The sequence below is a fragment of the Antechinus flavipes genome, chromosome 6, assembly GCF_016432865.1.
Source record: "Antechinus flavipes isolate AdamAnt ecotype Samford, QLD, Australia chromosome 6, AdamAnt_v2, whole genome shotgun sequence".
NCBI lineage: Eukaryota > Metazoa > Chordata > Mammalia > Dasyuromorphia > Dasyuridae > Antechinus > Antechinus flavipes.
In genome coordinates this window covers 254,829,575-254,855,194 of record NC_067403.1, presented here as the reverse complement: position 1 = coordinate 254,855,194, position 25,620 = coordinate 254,829,575, and the positions used below count along the sequence as shown (strand labels likewise).

Genomic DNA, 25,620 nt, shown 5'->3' with positions numbered 1-25,620 from the left:
CTGTGATGTATCCCCGGCTCCCCCCCTGCCCCCCGGTGGGAGATGCCCCATGGGCCTGGGACAGAACCTGAGAGTTAGCAGGAAGTTCCGGGGAGACCAGCTGACCACCAAGAAAGGCTCTGGGCCTCGGTCATGAAAAGCCCTAGTGGGGCTGCCCGCCAGGGAGGGAGGGAGAGGCAAGGAGACCCCCCTGCACCCCCAGCCAGCCCTGGCTGCTTGGACTTGGTGCAGCTCCTGAGCCCATTAAACCACGTGAAGGGCAACAGCACCCCCTAGTGACCCTAGTCCCCCTTCACCGTGCCCACCTTGCCCCCTCCAAAGGGAGCCCCAACTGCAGCCCACCAAGAAAAGGAGTCGAGACCTGGGTAACCCATAACCACGCCGACTGGCTTCTTTTATTTGGAGATGATGGGGGCGTGGGCTTAACAATGAGCAGGGGCAGCGGGGGCCACGGGAGGGAAGGGCCCCCCTTCCCTCCCCCGACACGCCCACTGCCCCAAATAAAAAACAAAACCAACTAAGGGGGAAGAGCGGCTGGGACAGCGCCTGGGGAGGGGGGTGGGCCTGAAAGGGGCAGCAGTGAAGAGACCATGCATGTGCTGGGCAGCCGCCAGGCAGCGGCGCGGGGGCGCGGAAGTCTGTGTCCTCCACACATATATGTACGTATATATGTATAAATATAGAGACGAGGTGGGGGTCTCTTCGGTCCCCTTCTCTGCTCCGGCCGCAGTCCCAGCTTCTCTTTGCACAGAAAAGGGGGGAGGGACGGGGGCTCCACAAGTCATCACCGAATCGCGATAAGACCCACGTCCATCAGCTTCTGGATCTTCTGGGCGATTACGGGGTTCTTTAAGTGTCTAGAGAGAAAGAGAAGGTGTGACTGCCCCGGGGCCCATGACCCCAAATTCCCTGGGACTGACCAAGCCCGCCCTGGCCCTGTGCTAGTCAGGAGACACCCCAGGAAGGCAACGGCCCTCAATGGGGGCTCCCGAACCAAGGCCTCGTACCGAGGCGCTGTATAAACCCTCATTCCTTAGAACTGCGGCTCCCTTGTAACCCAATGTCATTTCTACACAAAAACAAGCTTCGGCCGCTTTCTACAATTCTGATGTGCAAATTCCTCCCTCCCCTCCCCCTTACTGGGAACGTGAGGTTGGATGCACAGTCCTGCAAGAAGGATTTCCCCAGCAGTCGTGTTTGTGACCCAGACCCAAAAGGGCTCTGCGGGCCGAGTCCCCGCGTTTAGAGGCCTCTGCAGGCCCGCAGGAGGAGGCAGCAGCCCCCTTTCCCCCACTTACTCGCTGAGCGCCTGCGGGTCCTTCTGCATCTGCTCCAGGATCAGCCGCATGGCCGGGTCACTCATGATCTGCTGCACCTCGGGGTCGGCCATGGCTCGCCGCTTCACGTCCTCGGGATTGTCGTGCCGGTTGTACTGGCTTATCACACAGCGCTGGTAGCCGTCGGCCGCCTCCTACGCCCGGGGAGGGAGAGAAGGGCGGGCCTCAGCCTGGGCCGGCTCAGCCGGGGGCCGGACCAGAGGGGAGGCACAGGTGGCCCGAGAGGCCGGGGCAGGCTACTACCTTACAGTTGGAGTCCAGGTCCAGGGCCTTCTGGTAGACGTCCATGGCCTTCGTGTAGTCCTTCATGGCTTCGAGAGCAGCCGCTTTCCGGGTGTAACCTTTGACTGGGGGCAGAATAAGGGGGGTGAGGTTGAGGCCATAGCCCAGAACCTGATGAAACCACCCCGGGTACATAGTGAACGCCCCCCACGGAGGCGGAGGTTGGGGAAGGACAGGATGACTCCTCATGCCATGCTGTGCCAGGGCTAGAGCACAGTGCTCCCAACCTTGGCAGCTTTTCTTTCTAGGAGGAGCAAAGACAGGGACTGACCCGGGACCTTCCCCAAAGGCAGCGGGGGCCGTACTCACTGAAGGTCGGCTCCAGCTGGATGCATTCTTCACAGTCCTAGAAAGAAAGGATGAAGGTCACAAGTGCCCACCAGGCGTGCAGTCCCTGCCCCTCCCACGTGCCCTCAGTAAGGAGCGGGGGGGAGATCACCTGAAATCTCACCCAATGAGGACCCTAGGTCTTGCTAAGAGCCAGCTCTGTGCCCCCACAGCTTTGGGCACAAGACCAGGAGGATGCCCACTCTATGCCAACAGTTCACTCCCACACCTGGCTCTGGGCCTTGCTCCTAGGCCCCTCGCCCAAGAGTCTCCTCCTTGCTGGCAGAGGGGGCATAGACTCCCCCTCCCCAACCGTGAGGAACTACAGAGAGCAGCCCGTGGGGTCCCTTTGCCCCCCCGCCTGACCTTCAGCGCCAGCTGGAACTCCAGAAGCTTGGTGTAACAAGCGGCGCGGTTGCTGTACAGCTTGGCATCCTTGGGGTTCCTCTTGATGGCTTCCGTGTAATGCTTCATGGCCTGAGGATAGTTCCCTGGGAGAGAGGAGGGAACCTTATGTCAAGTCTCTGAGGCTGCCGTGGGTCTCCAGGGTGCAGAACACTAGCCGGGAAGCCAGGAAGACTGAGTCCCACCAAACCCCACGCCTGCCCTTTGTGGCTCGGGGACCCTGGCACTTCACCCAGGTTTCCCCATCTGCCAAGAGTGGTCGATGGCCCACCCCGAGCCCGCACCTTTCTGGAAACACTCGTTGCCTCTGTTCTTCTCCTCCAAGGCCAGGTCGGGGTTGATGTAAGCCAGCCTCTCCTGCTCCTTTAGGATTTTCTCAGCCTGAAAAAGGAACCCGAGAGGCCATTGGGAATGATGCCCTGGATGGGGCTGGTGAGCTCGCCCAAGGCCCGGCCACCGCGGAATGCAGGCTGGCTAGCTGTTGAGATTGGCACATCAACAGGATGCTCTTTAGCGGGGTCCTCACAAAGGCCCCGGGGTCCTCAACTCCCTGGCAGCGCCACTGGACATTCCAACGTGTCTGGGCTGCATAAAGTCCTCCACCAAACTTAACTGTCAGCGGGCAGAAAACCCGAGGTTCAGCCCTGACTGAGGATCCATGATGGGATAACTGGAAGAGGAGGGCTGGGCCCAACAAGGTCCAGAAGCTTGCTGCCCCTCCCAAAGACCCTTCCAGGAAGGAAGTACTGTGAAGGGGTCGCGGCGCCTCACAGCCACTGACCTGCTGGCACTTCTTGAGGACATCCGGGGTCCTGTGCTCGGCTAGGGACTTGTTGTAGAAGTGGATGGCTTCCTTGTATTTCTCCTCTTTGAAGTAAGAGTTGCCAATTCGGGCGTAGGCTCTGGGGACGGGAAGTACAGGGCAGCTCAGTCGCCCCCATCCCCACTCCCCGCAGACTCGATGCCGCCTTCTCTCTCCTCACCCCCCGGTGCTGGCAGGCCCAGCTCTGGCTGTTCCCTTCCCCTCCCCCCACTCCGGGTCCAAGCCAGGAAAAGGGGTGCTTACTTTGCAATCTGCCGATAGTCTTCCCGATTCTCTCTCCCCACCTCGATGGCCTTCTCACAGAGCTCTCGGCACTTATTGTAGTCTCCCTGTTCGAAGTACACCGCTGCCAAGAGAGCAGAGTCAGGAGGACACCGAGTCAGGGCCCGCCCGCCGACCCTCGTCCAGGCCGCAGCCCAGGCACTCACCTGCCTGATTGGTAATGTAGGTCATGTTTGTGGGGTCCAAGTCCTTGGCTCGGTCATAATGCTTCAAGGCTGTGGCAAAGTCCTTCTTCTTGTAGGCATCGTTTCCCAGCTCCTTTTCTTTCAGAGCCTGGAGGAGGATGAAAGGCCCCCACAGCCAGCTATGGGCAGGGTCCCGAGCAGGCCCAGAGGCCGAAGCCGGGCCTCGGCAGCCCACATTCTGATGAAGAAGTGTCTGGGCAAGTCTCCCATCCCCCATTCTCGTAGCTCCCCCCACTATGTGGACTCCAGTGAGGAAACAGTGTGGCAAGTTGGGCCCCACTCCTCCCGTACTCTCTACTTAGTTTGGGACAACAGTTTTATTTCTGGCTCACGGCTGCCGGCCACCCACACTGCCACAGGATTCTGCTCATCAGGGAACAATGATCAAGGGGGTGGTGGGAAGCCACGGCAGGAGTGATTAGCTCACTCCTGGGGGGCCGTTACCCTGGCTCTGAGACACCCTGATGAAGCCCACGCAGGCCCTCTGTGCCGGGTGCTAAACTTGGGAACAGTTGCTTGGCTGTTGCCGCCAGCAGGGAAACGATGAGGTATCCCAGCACGTGCCATGCCTGGGAAGACTGCTTAAGCACAAGCCTCCATGCAGTCAACCCCTCATCCTCCACGCTGCTTCAGATGGTTTTAAATGGCAACAAATTCTTACAACCTTCTTCCCACTGAGGCAGGGCTCTCCTCCCTGAGCCAATGGTCACCGCCCAAAGGGCCAGATGCCAGCGACCGGGGTACTGAATGACTGCCCTCCAAAGGGACAGCCACCCCCGAGGCCCTTGATCTGCCAATACCCCTAGCACTGATCTATTCACTCGCCTTAAAGCAAACAAAAACGCCCTCTCCATGTCCTTCAACACCTGGGGGAGTGGGTCAAGGCTACTTGATTTCATTCTGAAAATAGAGTCTAAGACTTTGGGCAGCTCCCCCCCCCCCCCCCCCCAGCCCCGCTTCAGGAAGCTGGTTCCAGGGCAGAGATGAGGAGAAGGCGACAGTCATGGGAAGCCCGTACCTGCTTCTTGTTCTCAGGAAGATCTTCCTCCATGGGTTCAGGCTTGGTCTCCTTCTTAGGAGGAGGGGGTGGCGGGGGGGACACCACCTCCTCCTCCTCATCCATGCTGCCCAGATCCACACCAAGGAGTACACTCAGTGTGGTCATAACACGGGGGTCCTGCAACTTCCTGTACATGGGAAAGGTGGTCATTGGCACCCCCAAGTGATCCACAGCTCAGATCCCTCATTGAGCAGTGTAGCCTGGCTCAGGAGCTTCTCCTGTGAGTAACCATGGCCAAGTCCCTCGACCTTGGAGAGCCCAGGAAATCAAAAGGCCACCATTTAAAGGAGTTGCCAAGTGGCTTTGGTGGAAGAATCACAGGCCAGGACCAAAAACTGAAGGACAGAAAGGTGCAAAGGGAAGCGCGGGCTGGGGAAGATGGTGAGGGTCTGACAGGCAGGAGGAGGAGGCACAAGCTCCTCTGTTGCCGAGGACACATGAGATGGGCATCCCTTTCTCAGAGGGGGGCAGGTGGGCAAAAACGCCCTCACTTACGTGCCCAAATCTGAGGGCTTATTGCGGAGCTGCTCAATCAGCTCTTTGTAGCTGGGGTCATTCAGCAGAGCCCGCGTCCGAGGGTCATTCTCCAACTTCTGGTATAGGTGGGGAGTGTTGAAGGGGTTCATGAACTTCCTCTCTGCACCAGACACAACACCAGAGGCCCTCAGTCTGTGTCACAAAGGGTCACCCCGGGGAGATCTCGTATTCGCGAGGACAAGGGGAGAAGGGACGGGGCATGACACCCACCAGCCAGCCGGGCCTCCATGTTCTGCAGCCCCTCCTTGAGCTGAGAATTGCTGGCTTCATGCTTCAGTCCCTCCTCATAGGTCCGCTTAGCTTCTTCAAACCGGTTTAAGAACTCGAGGGCGGCCGCCTTCCGGGAGTAGCCCTGAAAGCAGCGGAGGAGGGCCCCCGGTGAGCACAGGACAGCTGCCCCTTCCCCCCGGCACTGCCTTGGGAGGCCCCTCCCCAGCTCACCTTGCCCCACTCTGGCTTCAAGTCCACAGTCTTGCAGCCGTCCTCATAGGCCTTCTGATAGTCTCCCTTCTTGGCATAGGCAGCAGAACGATTGCTGTAGAGCACGTGGTTCTGTGGGTCCAGCTTGATGGCCTCCGAATAACATCGCAGCGCATCGTCGATGTTGCCGGCACTTAGGGCTTTGTTGCCCTTCTCCTTCAGCTCATTCACCTGAGAAAAGCGCGAGGGAAAGGCAGGTGGCCAGGTGCTCGTGCAGCACAGGGTGAAGCTCTGCCCCGAGGCTTCACTCCCGCACACGCTCCCCTGAAGTGCTGCTCGCAGGACCGCCGTGGGGCCTGGAGCTTCCTCCTGCAGGAGCATGGCCTAGCAGCCCCAGCGGAGCTCCCCCTTCCCCGATGGGGACAGAAAAACACAGGACCGAACACACGCACGCCGAGGGAAACCTCAGGAACAACCCTATAAGTGCTTCAGCTAGGAATCCCATTCTGTGGATGAGGAAATGGAGGCTTGGAGATTCAGGGGCTCGTCTGGCCACACAGCCACCAAGTCGCCGGTACGATTCAAAGCCAGGTTCCTCTGATTTCAAATCCAAAACACTCTCTATGACTCTTTTTGAACCACAATCTAAAATTAACCGATTCTTTCTACGCCAAAATACACAGATTGTTATTAAATAGACAGACCTTTACATTCTCTGAATAATGGCAGCAAACAGTAGCTCTCAAAGGCTGGAACAGCTTAATTTATTTGCAAATTTCTCTTTTCTCACTCAATCAAATGATCTAAAATGTTTAGGCACAGAAATGAGCTCTTAGAAGGTAAGAGTACAGTGGGATTGACCCATGGATTAATTCTCTCCACTCCCTTGAAGCAAGAATTAGTTAGCAAAGAAAACATGTGACCATGTTCTTCTGTTATGGTGACAGGGTCGGACTGCTTGAAAACCAGAAAAGACTTCCTACTTCTGGAAGAGAAGAGATACCATTTCCTGGGTTTAATAAGAACCCCTCATCCCCATCACTGAGGGGGTCATCCAGAGAGCAGGCACTTTTCTCCCGAGGAGGTGGCACCCCAAGATCATTCGGGAAAATTAAAATAAAGCCTGGCCCCTGCTCAGTTCAATTCAGCCAAATCTATGACTCATTTTTTAACCTCCAGTCAAAGTAAACGTAGGAGGAACACGCATGAGGGAGGGTCTGTGGTACCTCTTCAAGATATCCCTCACACCACCAGGCAAGGGCTTCTCACCCATGGGTGCCAAGAACGTGCCAACAGGGAAAGGGTTATGCCTGGTTCAAAAGTGGTTCCCCCATTATCTCCCTCTTCAAGAAGGCAAGCCTACTTAAAACTGGAACCCAACCGTCCACAGCCTTGACAAATCCTACAAATGAGAATCCTGCTGCCTTTCGGATGTAGCTCCTGGTGTTTGGGGCAGGTACTGAGGAAGCTGGAGTTCAGGCACAGGCAGAACCAAAGGGGCCTTGCTAAATTCAGACTAGGGAAGCAGGAGGAAGAATTCCCACTCAGCCACTAAGTTTGGGCCAGCCAAGAAATGAAAAGAGCATTTTGGGGGATGTTACTCAATGGGTACAACGGGAGTTCAAGGAGAATAGTCTGCCCAGGCTTGTGGTATAAATGTAATGTAACTTAAGACTGACCCTCCAGTTTCGAGTCACCCCCCTACCATGTTCCATCTTGTGGTGGTCAAATGTTTCTACATTTCATGGACTCTCCTAATCATAAACCACAGGAGGGAATTGTTCAAGGGTAATAAAAGAGACATACAAACCTACAGGATAGATAAACAGAGGATATCCTAGAAAAATCTTTCAACTAAAATGTGAAGGCCTGATCTACCCCCCCTACCCTCTCCCCCCTCCACTGTGGGCTCTGGACAAATCCTTTTCTCAGCCTCAGTTTTCTCATCTGTAGAATGTACTTAAGTAGGGGAGCAGCATTAGAAGACATCCAGTTCGCAGAATGTGGTACACAGCCTAGCTTTCACACCGATGCTCAAGAGGCGGGTGGTCCTTAGATCCTCCAGGGGGAGGCGTCTAACCCTTCCTTTTTCTCTCCAAGTTTCTTTCTGTTGAGCTCAGAAGCCGGGGTTTCTGTTCTGGGCTGGCTCCCAGCATGAGCGAGGCCTGAAAGCCAAGAAGGATGTCTCTCTAACAACATCTTAAGGGTCAAACCGGCTGGCTTCATTCAATCCTCGAGCCTCGGACCATCGGCGGACCAGGGAGGGCCACGGGTCAGGGGCCTAAGAACGGGGTGCAGGTCTGGGCAAAGAAGCCCAAGAGGCCACACAAGCTTCTCCCTTTTACTCTGTACACCGCCCCACCTTTGAGAAACCCTAAAACTAGGGGAGCAAAGCTGAGAAATGGGGGGAGAGATGAAGTGATGGAGAAAAAAGGCAACTTTAGCCTAGAAATGGTTCCAGCTGAAGCCCTGTTTTTCAGCCCCTACTGGTTCATTCCAAAGAGGCGACTTCCAGACAAGGCAGGCCCTCTTCACCTGACTTTTCCTCAGGGGGGCCTCCCCTTTGCTCTTCCAAGTGACCCCTCTCGGAGCCTTTTGAGCCAAAACACGCCAATCTGACCCCAGCCAAGTGCCTGGAAGAAGCCTTAGGACACAATGATTGAAGGGAGAACTGAATGCCGTCCACTTCCAAGCGCCAAAGAGGACGTTTCCTGGACGCCAAACTTAGGACACACAGAGTCTTTTCCCTCAAGCACCCCAACAACTGTACTGCAATCAAACAAGCCTCCTGCCCTCAGCCACGTTACCGGTTCTCAGATCCCAGTTTCTCACCTGCTCCCAAATCACCAGGGCCCATTAATACCTTGGATGCCCAAACTGATCCCCCATATTCTGGGTACGTACCCTGAGCCCCCCACATCCTATATGCTTGCCCTGAGTCCCCCATTAAATTCTGGATGTCTGCACAGAGCCCCTCATATCCTAGCCCGACGGAGCTTCTCCTTGATATCCTGGACGCTCTGACAGAGTCCCTCCACTATCCTGGCTGCCCAGAACGAGCTCTTTATTAATATCCTGGAGGCCCTGCGTGCCCCATCAGATACTCAGACTCAATAACACCCTGGCTGCCCAGCCTGAACCCCCCACATCATATACACCCGGTCTGAGCTCCCTCTCCAATCACAGCGGGCTCAGAAGCTCTACGGCGGGGAGGGTGGGGAAGGGGGGAGGGAAAGAGGGGGGGCCCGCGTCCTCTTCGGACCTTTCCTCCTCCTTCCAGGAATCGATCCTGCCTCTGACTCCCCAGTAACTTCCTGTCTCACCCCAGCTCCTAGGGGACCTCAGGCGACCCCCCCAACCTTCCCAGCCCCCCGCTCCAGCCCTTGCCCCTCCCCCTCTCGCCCCCCCACTCTCCCTTTCCTGGATCTGGCGTCCCCCCCCCCCCCCGCTACGGTGCCGCCTTCCCTCCTCCCCCACTCAATCTACCCTCTGCGCCCCAGTAACCGCCCTCTGCCCCGGGCCCGGGCCGACCTCGCCGCCCCTCCCTGGGCCCCGGGCGCTCCCCCCGGCCCGGGCTGAGGCCGCGGGGAGTTACCTCAGCGGTGGCCCTGGCTCCCGGCGCCCCCCGGCTCGCCCTCTGTCCCGGCTCGCCCGCCGGCTGCCGGCCTCTCCTCACCTGCTCCATGGCCCGGGCCGGAGCCGAGGCAGCCGTGAATCCGTCCGCCCGCCCGCTCGCTCGCGCCCAGCTCCCAGCCGCACGCGCCGCCTTCTGGAACCTACTAGAAGCTGCCGGGACTCCCGGCTCCCGCCCCTTCCGAGCCGCCCTATTGGTGGAGTTCTCCCTCTGAGCTCCGCCCCTTCTGGCTCCTAGAGGCTAAATCCTCTGCCATTCATGGGTACTTCCCTCTCATTGGGCAGAGGATGGCGATTCGCGCGGCCCTTCGTCTTTTCTTCCTCGCCATTGGGCGTTGCTTGGCACGGCCCGCCCCAGAGCCCGCTTGACGACTGGCAGAAGGGAGACTGTCTGTCATACTCATTGGTCGGCGGGAGCGCCGGTCTGGCTGTCGCTAGCCGCACCCATTGGTCCAGTTCCTTCTGGAAATTTCCACCTCTCCCATTGGGTTGACGGGCACGGTGACGCCAGAGCCATAGCTGAGGAGCGACCTATTGGGCGTAGGGTCTCCAAGCGCCTCTGTGTGATAGGTCGCCCCTGCTGCCATTCGAGTAGACTGTTGCCACGGCCTTGGGTCCTCCCCCCCGCTCCCCTAACCCGTTGCGGATGTCCAGGCTCCGCCGAGTGGCGGAACTCACTTCCTGCAGCCCGGGGGCATCATGCGCTTTCCCTTCTCAAACTGCACAGCCTAACTGAAATAGGCTTCAGTTTTCCTATCTGTGGAATGGGTTGCAAAATCTCCACCCCTCCTGAATGTGAGAGCTCAGGATGGGAGATAGGGGGAAGGGGAGTGTTCAGGCAAAGAATTAAGCGAGCCCCTTCACCCCTGACTGCCTGACAATCCTAATAATTGTAAAGGGCATAATTAAGTACAGTACCAGTACACAGTAGGTGCTTAATACGTGCTTAATTTTTTTTTTCCTATTTGGAGCTATTTCTGCTACTTTGGGCAAATGAGCCACTTTGTCTCAGTTTCCCCTCTGTAAGCCACACACCTCAGCGTTGCTGAATAAGACGCCTGAGATACAGCCTAGGTCACTGACTCCCTGGACAGAGGGCACGGGAAGGATGGCACCTGGAGGAGGCAGAATGGTACCAACAGAGCTGGGGCAAGACCTGGGTGGTCCCTTAGTCCATCTCCCCCAATTCACAGATGAGGAAAAGGAGCAGAGCTGGGGTTCCAGAGCAGCTCTCTTTCCAGGACCTCACACACTCCCAAGAGCCGAGTGCGAATCCTGGAGCCACCAACCATCACCCCGTTGTCCCCTCTCCTACTTGTGAAGTGGAGATAATCCCATCTGCACCATCCAAATATCAGCGTCTGTGGGAAACTTTGACCAATGTTAGGGTCCTCAGATCTGATTCTTGACCCCTCTGGGAAAACTTGGGGAGCCTCCCAAGAACCAGGTTCTTGCAAAGCCTGCAACCCAGGCTGGTTCAAAAGCAGATGCATCCGAGCAAGTCCGAAGAGCTGCAGAGGAGACGGGCTATTGGAAATAAAGCCATCGGAGCATTCACAAGCAGGGCCCGGGCCGGGCGGAGAGCCTTGGGTACCCACGGTGTGGCCGGCGGATTCCGTTGCTAATGGAGCCATATGACATACACTCTGGAGGGGGGAGTCTGCGGGGATCCGGCCAGGTCCGGACCCATGAGCAAAGTAACATAGAGAATCACTCATCGTTTTCAAATCATTAACAAAGGGTCACTCGGCTCTCTCCTAAACCAAAGGCCTGTTATTAAAGAAGGACTAATGGGGAAAAGCTGGCTCGCGATGTTCACTAAGTTGCAGGCGAGGGTTTCAGTGAGCTTCCTCTGCCCGAGACGCCGTAAGGGAGGTGGGATGCTCTAGGTGGTCCGCGTACTGCGGTTTCAGGGCTAAGTGAGCCAGATTTTCCTGGGAGTCCTTCCGAGCCCCCCAAGGGCGATCCGAGGAGACCCATCAGAGAACGGGGCCGAGACGCAAAGACCGCGTCTGTGACCTCTCAGCCCAGGCCAGACCCGGCATTCTGGGAGCCTGAGGTTAGCTTGTGTCAACCATTGGTCGGTTAAGTGCTTCCTGGGGCCCGACACCCTCAGGTGCCCGAGGATCTTATATTCTGCTGGGAAAGATCACCCGTACGCACATCAATCGACAGAGGACGGGACGGACTAGATTACTTGGCGGTGTGATGGGCCCTAGGAGAGGGACCAGAAAAGGCCCCTGGTGGGGGTGTTGCCTGAGTAGTTTTGAAGAAAGTGAGGGATGCAAGGGAGGGACGGCATTCCCGGCAGGGGGCACCAGCAGGGCAAAGGCAGGAGGTGGTAGAGTCCTATGGGAGAGCAGGGCCAGAAGGTCGGCTTTGGCCCGGCCTTAGTGTGTGGGAGAGGAAATCCCCTTTAAAGGGGCGGCAAAGCCAGGCTGGAGATGGCTACCAGCTCCAACTCATTCCCCTCATCCTGTAGCCTCCCTCTCTGTCCCCAGGCTCTCCTCTCTCTCCCATCCATCCCTCACACAGCAGTCTCTGACTGTGCTCCGCATACAGTAGGAGCTTAATAAATGTGGGTTGGTTGACTGACTGACAGAACCATCTGCCGCATACTTCTGAGGAAGCTTGGGAAATTGGGACTCATCTGTCCGATTAGAAGGGAAAGAAATTCAACCTGAATTTTCTCCTGGAGGAGCCCAGCTGCCACGAGGCCTTGAGGGAAGGGCAGTCTCTTCCCTGAGCTGTTCTTTCAAAACAAAACAAAATAAACATTTGATTAAAAGCTGACCTTGGACAGCCACATCCCCAACTCCACCCAGTGACTGCTGTTCAGTCCTGCCATTTCCTGGGGCGCCTGGGGCTCTGCTCCCCCGCCCCTGGTTGTCCCAGTGTTCTCGCTGCCAGCCTAGGACAGGGACCAAGGAGCCTGGTCCGAGACCTTGGCCCATGGGCTGCTTGGTGCTCACGGCCTTTAGACGAGGGGTCCTCAGACTACGGCCTGTGGCCAGATGCGGCAGCTGAGGACGTTTATCCCTCTCCCCCAGGGCTATAGTTTCTTTATTTAAAGGCCCACAAAACAAAGTTTTTGTTTTTACTCTGGTCCGGCCTCCAACAGTCTGAGGGACAGTGACCTGGCCCCTATTTAAAAAGTTTGAGGACCCCTGCTTTAGAGCCTGACTCCCTTCTCCCTTTCGGGGCCTTTTCCTGCTCCCCAACAGCCTGGCTGTGTCCTGACCTCCAGCTCCCCTGCTCAATCCCCCACTTCCGCAGGAAGCCTTCTCCACCCCGTCCTGGGCCCTCCCTCCCCTGCAAGCTCCTGGGAGACAGGCACTGCCCTGAGCCTCTTTCTGTATTCCTAGCGTTTAGCACAGGGCCTGACACATAGTAGGTGATGAATAAAAGTTTAGTGAATTAATTGGAAAGGGATCAACAGTGTCTGCACATAGTAGGTGAGTAATGTTTATTGAGTTGAATGGAAAGGGTTTAAGAGTGCAGGGCACATAGTAGGTGCTCTGGCAGGCTGGCTGACTGGACTGCTAGTGTGACCTTGGGCCTCGGTGGCTGGATTCTCTCCGAGGTCAGGGTTCCAGGCTTTGCAGACTTCAGCGAGTTACCAAAGTGAGTTCTTGTTCTTTGGGCCCCAGCAGAAAGGATGTCGGGAGAGGGGGCAGGGCTGGCGAGTCCCGGGGGCAGTGAAGGAGCCTCCCCCTGCTCCCAGGTCCAGCCCAGCCCTGTCCAGGCCCCGCAGTGACTCAGGCCGTGAGCTCCGTGCTCTTGGCTTGTGTCCCCCAAGGGTGGGAGGGGGCTGCTGGCCCCTCCCCCCGGGGCACACAGCTATTTCTAGCTCTGAGTCTGGATTCCAGCAACAGGTGACGGGGCCGGGGCAGGGGCAGCTCCCGGCCAGAGAGAACCTAAATGGGAGAGTTCCCAGGTGTCCTGGGAAACTGGAGCCATGGACATGAGGGGAGGGGGGGAGGAGGGGAAGGCTGGACTTAGCATGCTGGGAAATGTAGTCCTGACCTCGGGAGGAGGAGGAAGAAGCTGGGGGAGCAAGAAAGAGAGAGGAGAGGGGAGAAAACAAGAAAAAGGAGAGAGGGAGGGAGGGAGGGAGGGGAAGAAAGAGAGCGACAGAGAGAGACAGAGACAGAGAGAGAGAAAGAGACAGAGACAGAGACAGAGACAGAGAGACAGAGACAGAGACAGACAGAGAGAGCGACAGAGAGAGACAGAGACAGAGAGAAAGAGAAAGAGACACAGAGAGACAGAGAGACAGAGACAGACAGAGAGAGAGGCCAGCCAGGTTTCCATGCTTTGGGCGGAGCCCCCATCTGTGGGGAGCTCATGGGGGGTGTCCCAGAGGGGCGCAGCCTGCAGCAGGGACCAGACACTGCCCATCGGGCCGACCCCGCCCAGGACCCCCCAGGCTCAGATTTGCCAGCTGCTCTCTCACAGGCTTCCCCTCCAAGTCAGGTGAGGGAGCTGAGGCACCAGAGGGGAGACTGACTTTCCCGGCATCACAGGCCTGGGTCTTCACTTCAAGCTGCTCTGTTCCCAGTCTCCCCCGTGCCCACCTTCTCCTTAGAAGTCCCTGAGCCTGTGGGACGGGGGCACGGGATGACCGGCTCTGCAGGGTCCTGAGCGCCCGCCAGCTGCAGCCGTGTGCCTGGGTCACCTTGGATCGGTCCCCTACCTTCCCTAGGCTTGGCAGGAGGGTCTCCCAGGTCCCTCTCCCCTGCTCTAAACTCCTCCTTCAGTTTAGAGGCCAGCTCCGGGAGGATCCCGCCCCAGCCCCCGCTGCTGGGCTCCAACCTCCTGCTGGGATGGAGCTCGGCCCCGGCCGCTCCCCTGCCGAGAGCTGGGAAGGCACAGTTCTGTGGGCTGGGGCGGGCGGCGCCGACCGGACCTACCGGTTCTGGCTCCGAGAGCCCCACAGAGAGCAGCCTCCCCCACGGAATTCTGCGCAGATTCAGGGCAGGGCAAAGGCGGGGGAGCAACCGTGAGCCGCAGAGCTATCTCCTCCCTCCTGGCTGGGACTCAACCGGGGCCGTGGAAAGCACGACTGAGCCCAAGCAGGAGAACCGGGCGGCCATCCTGTGCCCGCAGTGTCCCCCGGCCCCCGCTCAAAGCGCCGCCAACCCGGGGCTTAAGCTTGGGGCCCACCTGGGACCCCCTGTCACCTGAGGAGTGTCTGTGTGACCCAGCATACAGGCCTAGAACCGGTCACTGAGAAGAATATTCACAAGCCTCCATTCAGTTCTAAGGCCCCACACGAGTCCCGAGCCATAGTTTAAGGAGCTTTGGTCCAGTCCAGGCCTCAAGCTCCATTACTAATATCTGTCTATCAGGTTTGTCTTTCTCTTAAAGGCTTTCTATTCTATCATCAATATTTATCTATCATCTAGCTAGCTAGCTATCTGTCTGTCTGTCCATCCGTCTGTCTTATTTATTTGTCCGTCTGTCCATCCGTCTGTCTTATTTATTTGTCTGTCTGTCCATCTGTTTTATTTATATGTCTGTCTGTCCATCTGTCTGTCTTATTTATTTGTCTGTCTGTCCATCCGTCTGTCTTATTTATTTGTCCGTCTGTCCATCCGTCTGTCTTATTTATTTGTCTGTCTGTCCATCTGTTTTATTTATATGTCTGTCTGTCCATCTGTCTGTCTTATTTATTTGTCTGTCTGTCCATCTGTCTGTCTTATTTATTTGTCCGTCTGTCCATCTGTCTGTTTTATTTATATGTCTGTCTGTCCATCTGTCTGTCTTATTTATTTGTCTGTCTGTCCATCCGTCTGTCTTATTTATTTGTCCGTCTGTCCATCCGTCTGTCTTATTTATTTGTCCGTCTGTCCATCTGTCTGTTTTATTTATTTGTCCGTCTGTCCATCTGTCTGTTTTATTTATTTGTCTGTCTGTCCATCGTCCATCTGTCTGTCTATCGTTCAGTGCAGTGGATGGGGCAACAGGCCCGGAGTCAGAAAACCTGAATGTGAATCAGGTCTCAGCCGCCTGCTGGGTGACCTTGGTGAGTCACTTCACCGTGTTTACCTCAGCCCTTCCTTTGTAAAAGGAGGAAATGACAAAACCACTCTGGTCTCTGCCGGGAGAGCCCCCAGGGGCCATGGACATCCCCTGTCCCTCCTCCCTCAGTCTATGGGGCAGCTGCTGCCTTTGCCCCCCCCCCCAGGATCCTCCTCTGACCCCCCTCTGGGGGCCTTTCTTGTTCTCTTTCGAGCTCTCTGCACCTGCTTATTTCCATAGAGTTTCTCCCCCTCAGGCTCCTCCAGCAGAGGCCCCAAGGGCCTAGGTCAGTGTCCAAAGCCGGGCAAGCCTTGCCCGGGGCCAGCGGAACCGCCCTCCTCGCCCTGCCCGGGGTCACGAGCTGGCAGATTTCAGGGGCAGGACCTGACCCCGGTTTTCCTCACCTCATGGTCCCTGGCGGGAGAGCGGACGGGCCCAGGCGTGGAATGAGCGCGTCCAATGTCGCAGAAGCCTTTCTCCGAGCCCCGGCCCCTGGGCCCGTTACCGACCAGTCACTTGCCAGTGGGAGGCAGGCCCAGGGTCCAGCGGAGCGAAGCCCCCCCATTCTGCCCTTTGACCCCCACAGCCCAGAGAGATAAAAAAGGGGAAGCACCTCAGGGTTCAAAACCACGGATAGTGACCCCCCCCCCAAATAACAGAGGGCGTCCCTATTCACACCCGTTCTCTGTGGATGGGAGGGAAGGTCGCTGCGCCCTGAGAAATGCCTCAGGGGATGCGTTCACCTCCGGGGTGCTCAGCCCAGAGACCAGGCGCAGGCCCACTTTGTGCAGCCAGACCCACTTGTTGGTGCCAGGAGCAGCCGGGTGGGGGCCTGGGGGCTCTGAGCCGGCTTCCAGGGGCAGGAGAGCTTTGGGGGCAAAGCCAGGCAGCTTTGGCTCCGCTGGGGAAATGTCGGTGCCCACGAGCATTCCCGGGGATTTGTTGGGGTGTGTGCGCGCCCACAGGAGCTTGTCTGGGGCAGGTGGGGCAAGCGCGCACACGCGGGAGTTTGCCTGGGGCGTGCTGGTGCAAGCCCCCCCACCCCCGCTGCTGCCTTTCCCGTGCGTGGCCGCGGGTCTCCCGCGGGTCTTTAGCCCGGAGCGGGGCCGGGTGCAGCCAGGCTCGCGCGCCGCCTGGGCCAAGTTCACTGGCTGCGGCGGGAGCCGGCAGCTTGGCAGGCGGGACTACAAGTTCCAGGGTCCCCAGCGGCGCGTCCCGCGATCGCCCGCCGCCCGTCCGCAGCCCGCTCGCTCCGGCCCGGCCCGCCAGGCGCTCTCCAAGTCCTTCCCGGTTCCGAGCGACTGGAGCGCGCGGAGAGGCGGGGCGTCTTCCTCATGCCGTGGGGCAGCCGTGGGGCAGCCGGCGGGGCTCGGATGCTCGGCGCCGTGCGGGGCCTCTGCGCGCGCCTCGCCGCCCCCCGCCGCCCCCCGAGCGCGCCCTGGGGCACGTGCGGCGGCCTCCGGGCGCCCCTGGGCGCGCGCGCACTGACGGCGGCTCCCCGGGCGCAGCCCTCCTTGGCACCGCGCCTCCTCTGCCGGGCACAGGGACCCGGGCGGGCCGGCGTGCGCACTTGGGCAGCCGCTCCCCCTCTGGCCATGGCGGCCAAGGTGGACCTCAACACCTCCACCGACTGGAAGGAGGCCAAAGGTAAGGGGGACCGCGGCCCAGCCCCCTCCCCCGGCAGAGCCCCCCCTCGGACCCGGCCGCCCCCGTGAGGCGCACTTGTCCCGGGCTGCTGCTGCTCGCTGGGCCCCGAGTCCGGGCACCAGGCGGCCGCGATGGCAGAGGCCCCCGGAGCTAGACCCCCCCCCCATTCCGGGGGAAGGGGGACAGGCGGAGCGCCCCCTCCCCAGCCGGCGCTGGTGCACGAGCCCCGCCACGCGCTCGGAGCCTCCAGCCCGGCCCCGAGGGCAGCGAGCCCTCCCCACGCCCCCTCCCCCGCTGGGCGCCATCAGCCCCGCTCTGCGCCCGGCGCCGGAGCCCCCGGGGCCGCTGACTCTCCTGCCTCTAACTTTGGCCAAGTTTCTTAACCTGTAGCGTCCCGTGGCCGCCCTGGAGCCTGCACGTGCGCCTCCTGCCCGGCGTACGGAGGAAACTGAGGCGGGGCAGCGGTGCGGCCGGGGCGGAGAAGCGGGGCTCGGGCCGCCCCTTAGCGCGTGAGGGGCGCCTTCGGCCCGGCCGGGCCGGGGCCCCCGTCCCCCCTCTCCCTCCCTGCCCCCCTCCCTCCCCGGGGGGGAGTCAGCAGTCCTGAGCCGCGAGGGCTGCGGGGGCGCCCGGGAAGGGGCCTGGACTCGGGGGCGCCGCCGGGGGTTTGAGAACTAGCCCCGCGCCTGGCTGGGAAGCGCCCGGAGCCCCTCGGGACTTGGGGGTTTGTCTGCCTGTAAAAGAACCTTTGCCAAAGTTCCTTCTCTCTGCCGCTCGGGGAAGCGAAGTGCGCTTTGTGGTCGGGGGATTCGTTTGTCCCGGCGGACTTTGAGGAGGGTGGGCACCTGGGGGGGTGATGGGGGAGGGTGGGGGTGGGGGTGCCCACGTGAGTGTGAGAGGGGGGTGTGTGTGAGTGTATGTGAGTGTGTGTTGGGAATCGCTCTTTTTTGAACCTCTGGACCCGAGACATTGTTTCCCTCCCTCAGACTTTTCCCTCCTCCCCTGCCCCCCGCCGGTGCTCCTGGCCCTGCCCCCCTCTCCCCCCCCCCCCCCCCCCCCCCCGCCGGTGCTCCCTGCCCCGCCCCCCTGGCCGGTGCTCCTGGCCCTGCCCCCTGGTTCTTGACTGGCCTGGCAAGCTGCCCGTGCTCTCCCTCTGCCCTTGGGCACAGATAGGGAGGAGAAGCTGGGGTCGGCTTGTCCCTGGCTGCTCTCCCAGTCCTGAAAGGGAGGCGGGCTGGTGGGCCGGGAAGGCTCCGTGCTCATCTCGCCCCGCGGCCTCCCGGGCATCTCGAACTGGACGTCCTGTGACTCTCTCCGACTCAGGGCGCCCGGCTCATGCTCCCCCCAAGCCGCCCCCTCCGACCTTTGCCACCAGCGTCCTCAAGGGTGCGTCTCCCAGCCCCCTCCGCCTCCGCCCCTTCTGACTCGGGGAGCCCTTTCTGGGGTCCGCTCACCCCTCACCCCACTTCTGGCTCCTCCCGGCCCCCCTCTCCCCTCCCCCCGGCAGCCCCTCAGCCCTTTCCTGTTAGGGCGCCGACTGCTGGAGGGCAGGGGCAGGTTCCCCGCCACTCGGGCCCTCGGTGACGGGCTGTTGGCCCATTGCGCCGCGGTCGGGCTCAGAACGTGGGTCACAGTCCTCGCCGGCCCTCGGAGGGTCCAGATCCGGGATCCTCTGGTCTGTGCGAGAGGCCGGGGAGGGACGCCTGGAGTCGGCCCGGGAGTTCAGACTTTACTGACTGATCTCGGGCTGGACACAGAATCCTTTGGGGCCTCAGTTTTGCCCTCTGTGAAATAGGTATAATGGGAGCTTCTACCTCATCCACAGAGAGGGCAGGGACCTCAAGCAAAGGGAACGGGCTGGGTGTTGGCCAAGGTCACACAGCGGGGAAGGAGCAGACCCTTTGTCCTGGGGTCATTCTGGGGGAGGGGCAAAGATCCTTGTCATCGGTGGGATAGGGGAGGGAGGGAGGTGAGGTGTATAGGGAATCAGGGAAGGCTTCCTGGAGGAGGGGATGCTGGGGCTGGGCCTCCAAGGGGAGGGGACAGAAAACTCTCAGCTGCTTATGAAACCCTGGCATGGGGGCAGGGGTGCCCGCCGGAAATACCCTTGGGGCTGGGGCTGTGGGGGGAGGGGTCTCCTGAGACCCTGGGGTGGGGCACTCAGCCCTGGGAAGGTCCTCGTTGAGAGAATTAGCCAGAGTGTGTGTGTGGGGGGCCCGATGGGAAGGACCGCAGCCAGCTTTCCCCAGCCCCCACCCAGCAAAGGAGGGGAGACGGGCCCAGAGTCCTACAGCACGGAACCCAGGACTGCCACTCTGGCCTGGCCCTGCTCCCCAGCCTGTGGTCCCGGGAGGGGGGTCGCACTTCCGCAGTGTGCTCAGAGGGTGCCAAGGGCCTGGGGGACAGGGACAGAGATGGGGAGCCCCTGCTGCTGCCTCAGCTCTGGATGCCTTCAGGGCAGCTGCCTCCAGAGGGCCCTGAGTCCTGGGGTCATAACCTCCCCAGCTCTGCCTCCCCCCTCCCCTTTCCCTCTCCCCCCCTCCTCCCTTTCTTCCTTCCTTCCTTCTCTCCTCTGTCTTCCTGTGTGTTTGTCTCTGTCTTTCTCTGTCTCTCTTTATGTCTGTTTCTTAGTCTCTTCATTTCTTTCTCCCTCTCCCTCTCCTCTCTGTCTCTCTGTCTCTCTGTCTCTATCTGTCTCGCTCTGTCTCTGTGTCTCTCTCCCTCTCTGTGTCTCCCTTTCTCTGTCTTGTCTCTTCCTTTCTTCCTCCCTCTCGCCCTCCCTCCTTCCTTTTTGTCTCTGTCTCTCTCTATCTCTCCCTCTCTGTGTCTCCCTTTCTCTGTCTTGTCTCTTCCTTTCTTCCTCCCTCTCGCCCTCCCTCCTTCCTTTTTGTCTCTGTCTCTGTCTCTTCCTTTCTTCCTCCCTCTCGCCCTCCCTCCTTCCTTTTTGTCTCTGTCTCTCTCTATCTCTCCCTCTCTGTGTCTCCCTTTCTCTGTCTTGTCTCTTCCTTTCTTCCTCCCTCTCGCCCTCCCTCCTTCCTTTTTGTCTCTGTCTCTGTCTCTTCCTTTCTTCCTCCCTCTCGCCCTCCCTCCTTCCTTTTTGTCTCTGTCTCTCTCTATCTCTCCCTCTCTGTGTCTCCTTTTCTCTGTCTCTGTCTCTTCCTTTCTTCCTCCCTCTCGCCCTCCCTCCCCCACGGTTATGTCTATAAGCAGACCAGGCGCCTGTCACTCTGAGTGACTCTTGCAGAGCCTGCAGATGGGACCAGGCAGGTGCTGGGGCCTTCGGCCCAGGGAACACTCGGGGCTTTTGGTTTCCCGGAACTTTGGGCAGGGTGTGGGCTGCCCCGCCTCCTTTCCTATGTTCTGTGTCCTGTTTTTGTCCTTGTTTCAGTTTGCAGGAGAAGCATTTGGGACATAACAATAACCCACATAGAATAATAACTGATGATCGCAGAGCACTCAGCGCAGCGTCTGGCACGTGATCCGCGCCGTAAAACGTTGGCTGTTATTAGTTATATTTAAAAAGCGCCTTAGGTTGTGCATCCTGCTATTTACCAGCACCAAAGCTCATTTTGTTCGAGCCGTCTAAAAACCCCGAAGAGGAAATGGAGGCAAACAGGGTTAAGTGACTCGTCCAGGTGCACACAGCCAGGAAGTGACCATCTCGCTCCGGAGCTGGTGGGAGCCATCTGGCTTATACTTTTCATGTTACAGATGAGTAAATCAAGGCCTGCGGGCTTCGGTGAGGGATTTGAGCTGAAACCCCTGAAGTTCAGGCAGAACAAGGGGTCCTTTTTATTTTTGTGTTTTGCATTTTTTTTGTTTGTTTTTTTTGGGGGGGGAATTGGAGTTCTTTTTTTTTTTTAAATGTTATTTGTTTTGTTTTCTTTGTAGTATTTTTTATAGAATTTTTACAATATTTTATTTTTCCAAATACGCAAAAAGATCGTTTTCCTTTTCTAAACCTTTGTAAAACTTGGCGTTCCGAAGGTTCCCCCTGCCCAAGACGGCAAGCAGGCTGATACAGCTTAGACACGTGCCCTTCTTCTAAACACGGTTCCTATTGGCCGTGCCTGAAAACTCAGATCGACGGGGAAAGAACACGAGAAAGAGAAAGCCTAGAAAACGACAGAAAGTGCCTGCTCTGGTCCCATTCAGTCTCCCTTGGTCTCTCTCTGAACGCGGACGGCTCCTCCATCCAAGTCTGGAAGTGCCCATTGCACAGAGGAGCCCCGCCCACCAGAAATGAGCATCGTAGAGCGAGATTATGCTTTTGCTAGTTATTAAGTGTTTTTATTCATTATTATTTAAATTCCATTTATTAATATAGACTATATTTAGATATATTTATGTAAATAAATGTACACATAAATATATTTTTAGATATATATTTTAATATATGTTATATATAAAGTTACATTTTATTTAAATAAACACATTATTTAATGTATTAATTATGCTCTTGCTGTGTGCAGTGACCTCCTGGTTCTGTCACTTCCTGTAAGTCCCTCCAGGCCTCTCTTATAGAACTCACATCCCGGCCCTCATTGAGCCGTTCCCCGCCTGGGGGTGTCCCCTCGGGGAGTTTCGGAAGTTCTCAGGGGGCCCCTCCTGCTCCCCAGCGGTCTGTCCGAGGTTCCCGGACCGGACTGTGGCCATGGTGACTCCTCCCTGAGGGGGCTCAGCGGCTGTGGGACAGAGCGGGAACCTCTGCGGACAGGGGCTGTTTGATTTTTCTCCCTCTCCGGCACCTGACACCTCGGGCATCCGCTTGGGGGCTCCCGCGGCACTCTGGGGAGGGCCTGGAGCCCGAGAGCCCGCCCCGGCCTGGGCCACTCTCAGGTCTGGCTCTCCCTGCTGCTCCTCTGTCAGGGGTGGGGGGTGTGGCCGGGCTCCGCCCCTCGGAGGTCACAGAGCGCTTGGAGGCCCCACATCTGGACTCTCTCATTCCCCATCACGGACACACCCGTGTCCTGGAAGAGCGAAGGCCGGCAGCTCCTGGCAGGCCGTGGAATTGTGGGTGGGTGCGCTGCAGCCCAGGCCGGGAGAAACAGTCAGAGCAGAACCGGGGCAAAGGAAACAGAGGCGAAGGAAACGGGGGTGAAAGAAACAGGGGCAAAGGAAACGGGCAAAAGAAACAGGGGCGAAGGAAATGGGGGTGAAAGAAACAGGGATGAAGGAAATGGGGGCAAAGGATCAGGGGCGAAGGAAATGGGGGTAACCTCTCTCAGGGTTGGGGTGAGAGTAGAAGGGGAGAGCACAGGGTGCCCACCAACTCTGGGGGCTATTATCATACCCATTTTATGGATGAGGAAACCGAGGCACAAAAACCTCAGCAAGAGTGTCCAGAGTCAGCGCTCATAAGGAGGAAGCGTTTGGATTCCTGGCGGGAACAGGCCCGGCGTGCCACAGCCGTTGGCTTCCCCCAAGCCGCTGGGAGAAACCCGCCTCTGTAGCCTCTCCCCTCCCGCCAGCACTTCTTAAAACAGACCATTTAACCCGAGCTTTTATGGTCCCGGCTGAGCTGGCTCCCCCCGCCCGGCCCGAGGGCCGCACTCGCTCCCGGCAGCTGGGAAGCCCCTTTCGAGGTCAGGCGCGCTCATCACGATTTATGGCGAACATCTTTTTATACACCTGCTCCGTCAGCTGTGAAATACCCATTCTCTCAAGATAGAAAGCAAGGATGTCTGTGTTAGGGCTTTTACGAGGGCTTGTCGAGCCCTCGTAAGGGCATGGAGCCCTTTGTGGCCAGAGGGGGGGCACAGGGACCTCACAATCAGAGAGGGGGAGCACAGGGCCCCCCATGGCTGGAAATGGGTCACGGGGCCCTCTGTGGCTAGAGAGGGGGGCACAGGGCTCTCCTTGTCCATGGCTCTCTGCCCTGGGGGCTGAGGCTTTGGGCCTTGGGGGTCCCTGAAAAGAGAAGGGCCCTCGCTGCCTGACCAAGGAGCATCCTCCTGGCCGCTTTCCTTCTCCATGAAATCCGGGACCATCGGAGCTGGGGCCCTGGAGACCGTCCAGTCCATCTCCTGTAGAGATGGAGAAGCCGAGAATCCCGGGGAGCGGAAGGGGAAGGGAACTGCCCCACGTTGTCCCGGCTTCAGGCCTTGCAGTCCCCAAGTCACCTTGGGAGGAGAGGGGGCATTGGCTGCCCAGCTTGGTGCCCTCCCTCAGGGCAGTTCTGTGGGGAGGACCGTGGGGTCTCGAAGGCCGGACCAGCAGAGGGCCGGCCCTGTCCAAGTGGTGGCCAAGGTGGCGCGGCCCTTGGAACAGTGTGAAGTCACCCCTGGTGTTCCTGAACCTGGGTCATTGGCTGTTAATCTGCTCCTGTGGTCTCCATTCAGAGCTGGAGGGAGGAGCCTGAAGACTTTCCAGCGGTCACTCAGAGGGGGATTCGAGTCCAGGTCCGACTCCATATCCGCTCGGTGCTCCTTTCAGATCTCGGTGCTCTGTTCAGATCTCGGTGCTCCGTCTAGATCTCGGTGCTCCGTTCAGATCTCGGTGCTCCATTAAGATCTCAGTGCTCCGTCTAGATCTCGATGCTCCGTTCAGATCTCAGTGCTCCGTCTAGATCTCAGTGCTCCGTTCAGATCTCAGTGCTCCCTCTGGGCCTTCCCTTCTGCGTCCCCCTCGGCTTACACGGGGGCTCTGGTCTGTGCAGGGGTCAGTGCTCTTTTCTTTGTCCCTCCCCCCTGGGGGACGCCCCACCGCTTCTGCTGAGTCAGGAGACCCCGTTCTCTCCCAACTCCACCCTCCAGCCCTGCGGGACTTTAGGCCGGCTCCTCCCTTTCTCATTTCTGAGACCCCCTGACCCGGTGTGAGATTCTGCCCCTCTGCGCCAGCGCCGCGGCTTACAGGGTCAGGACTTCAGCCGGGCCCCTCCACCGGGCTCGCGGGGATGAGAAAAGGGGCAGAGGGTGGGGGTCCGTGGGAAGCTTTTGCAGCTTTGGGGCTTTTTTAGAAAGCTCCCTCCGCAGGGGGGCTGTCGTCACAGACTCATGGAACTGATAGGACCTTAGAGATGGGCGGGTACAGATGGGGAAACTGAGGCCCAGGAAAACTGAGCTCCCACGAGGATGTCTCTTCACCAGTGCAGATCAGTACCGTCTCTGGGGCTTTACCCTAGAGTAAGCGTCTCCGTCTTTACTAGAGGCCGTGAATGAACAGCACGCTAGATTTGGAAACGGGAAAACCCGAGTTCTCATCCTGCTTCTTAGCTCCCTCCTGTCTGGGTGACCCCCAGCGAGTCACAAGCAAATTTCTTGTTCGTTTTGGATTAAAATCCAAAATGAGAAAGAAAAGGGGGGGAAAGTATATGCGCAGAGCGGGACACGAGAGGACTGAGAATTCCCTCTGAAAGAACAAATTTCCATTCCAGGAAAATATACTAAGCGCACACGGTGCTTCCCAAGTCGCCCAGATTTTCTTCCCGTAGGTTTTCTTTTGCTCTTTGCTGTGCACTTTTTACTTGACTCTTTCCTGTTGCTCCTCCCTAAGAAGGCCATCACTGTGCTCGTTTTATATCTGTCTGTCTCTGTATGAATAAGGCCAGAAAGCTCCAAACACCCTCGTATCCCCTCATATCTGTGTGTGTGTGAACGTGCATGTATATGTGTGCATTTTAATACATGCAGATCTACAGATGTCACAAACAGGCTCACATATATTCACAAACACTCATCTACATCTGTACTTATATATATTTATACATACACACGTACAGATCTATACGCATACTCGTATGCACTCATCTGTCTCTGAATGTACACGTGTATCTACGTATGTACGTATGCACACGCACAGATATTTACCAACACACTCCTCTGCATTCACGTGCACGCCCATCTGTCTCTGTGCATGTCGGCGGGTATCTATGTAGATATTTTAACACGTGCAGATCTACAGATATCAAGAAACATTCATCTATATTCATAGGCGCTCATCTAGAGCTGTACATGGATCTGTATTTATACCTACACGTGCACAGATATCTAGAAACATACTCATGTGTCATATACACTTAAATCTGTCTCTGAATGTTTGCATGTACATATATGTGTGTACATTTCTATGTGCATATACTTTGATATATGCTCGTCTGTATCTATACATATATGTTTATATACACACATGTAGAGATCAATAAACATGCTCATGCCTTCATATACATCTATATCTGTCTCTATGTATGTATGTGTATCTATATCTATGTATTTAGACGTACACGTGCACACATATTTACCAACACACTCTGTATTCATATGCACTCATATCTCTTTGTATGTTTGTGTGTCTATATGTATTTTTTAGTACATCATCACATCATTAAAACACACATCAATAAACACTCACATATATTCATAGACACTCATCGATATCTGTACATGTGTATGTATTTACACATGTATGTAAATACACATGTACAGATATCAACAAACATATATATATTCATATATATTTATATCAGTCTCTGTATGTATGTACATGTGTATATACATGTATTTAGACACACACAGATATTTATAAACACTGCTCTGTATTCATATGTACTCATCTATCTTTGCATGTTTGTGTGTATAATATGTATTTTAAATACACACGTATGTATATACATCAATAAACATGCACATATATTCATATACATTCATCTGTATTTGCACATGT

General features: G+C 57.4%; 3 protein-coding genes and 1 long non-coding RNA gene across 5 annotated transcripts in view; 3 read left to right on the top strand and 1 right to left on the bottom strand.

Annotated features, from left to right (window-relative positions):
* Positions 1–366: 366 nt before the first annotated feature.
* On the bottom strand, positions 367–9,446 carry STIP1 (stress induced phosphoprotein 1). Its single transcript, XM_051965435.1, has 14 exons — positions 9,335–9,446; positions 5,680–5,889; positions 5,449–5,590; positions 5,197–5,338; positions 4,660–4,828; positions 3,603–3,729; positions 3,418–3,520; positions 3,133–3,253; positions 2,636–2,732; positions 2,313–2,437; positions 1,929–1,965; positions 1,581–1,684; positions 1,299–1,471; positions 367–857 (listed from the first exon to the last, which is right to left on the bottom strand). The coding sequence occupies exons 1-14, from the start codon at positions 9,341–9,343 to the stop codon at positions 785–787; spliced, it is 1,632 nt and encodes a 543-aa protein (XP_051821395.1). The 5' UTR covers positions 9,344–9,446; the 3' UTR covers positions 367–784.
* Positions 9,447–16,634: 7,188 nt separating this feature from the next.
* MACROD1 (mono-ADP ribosylhydrolase 1) overlaps positions 16,635–25,620 on the top strand; it is a 142,681-nt gene continuing 133,695 nt past the window's right edge. For both annotated transcript variants that reach the window (XM_051967373.1, XM_051967374.1), the window contains exon 1: positions 16,635–16,962. In XM_051967373.1, the coding sequence (XP_051823333.1) occupies positions 16,650–16,962 (313 nt within the window). In that variant the 5' untranslated portion in view covers positions 16,635–16,649. The remainder of the gene's footprint in view (positions 16,963–25,620) is intronic.
* On the top strand, positions 18,264–21,410 carry LOC127541978 (uncharacterized). Its single transcript, XR_007948515.1, has 2 exons — positions 18,264–18,345; positions 20,348–21,410. It is a non-coding gene; the product is annotated as an uncharacterized LOC127541978 (long non-coding RNA).
* On the top strand, positions 18,339–21,410 carry LOC127541972 (uncharacterized). The gene is made up of 2 exons (XM_051967370.1): positions 18,339–20,698; positions 20,947–21,410. Exon 1 carries the CDS (start codon positions 18,972–18,974, stop codon positions 20,163–20,165), a length of 1,194 nt encoding a protein of 397 aa, XP_051823330.1. The 5' UTR covers positions 18,339–18,971; the 3' UTR covers positions 20,166–20,698; positions 20,947–21,410.

Bases quoted from the DNA above. Each gene is read 5' to 3' on its own strand.
- STIP1 (XM_051965435.1), bottom strand. The intron at 5,339-5,448 runs GTGGGTGTCATG...TGTCTGGTGCAG, and splicing joins CATGGAGGCCCGGCTGGCTG to AGAGGAAGTTCATGAACCCC. The intron at 3,254-3,417 runs GTAAGCACCCCT...TCCCGTCCCCAG, and splicing joins GACTATCGGCAGATTGCAAA to AGCCTACGCCCGAATTGGCA.
- LOC127541972 (XM_051967370.1), top strand. From the start codon at position 18,972: ATGCTGGGGCTGGGCCTCCAAGGGGAGGGGACAGAAAACTCTCAGCTG.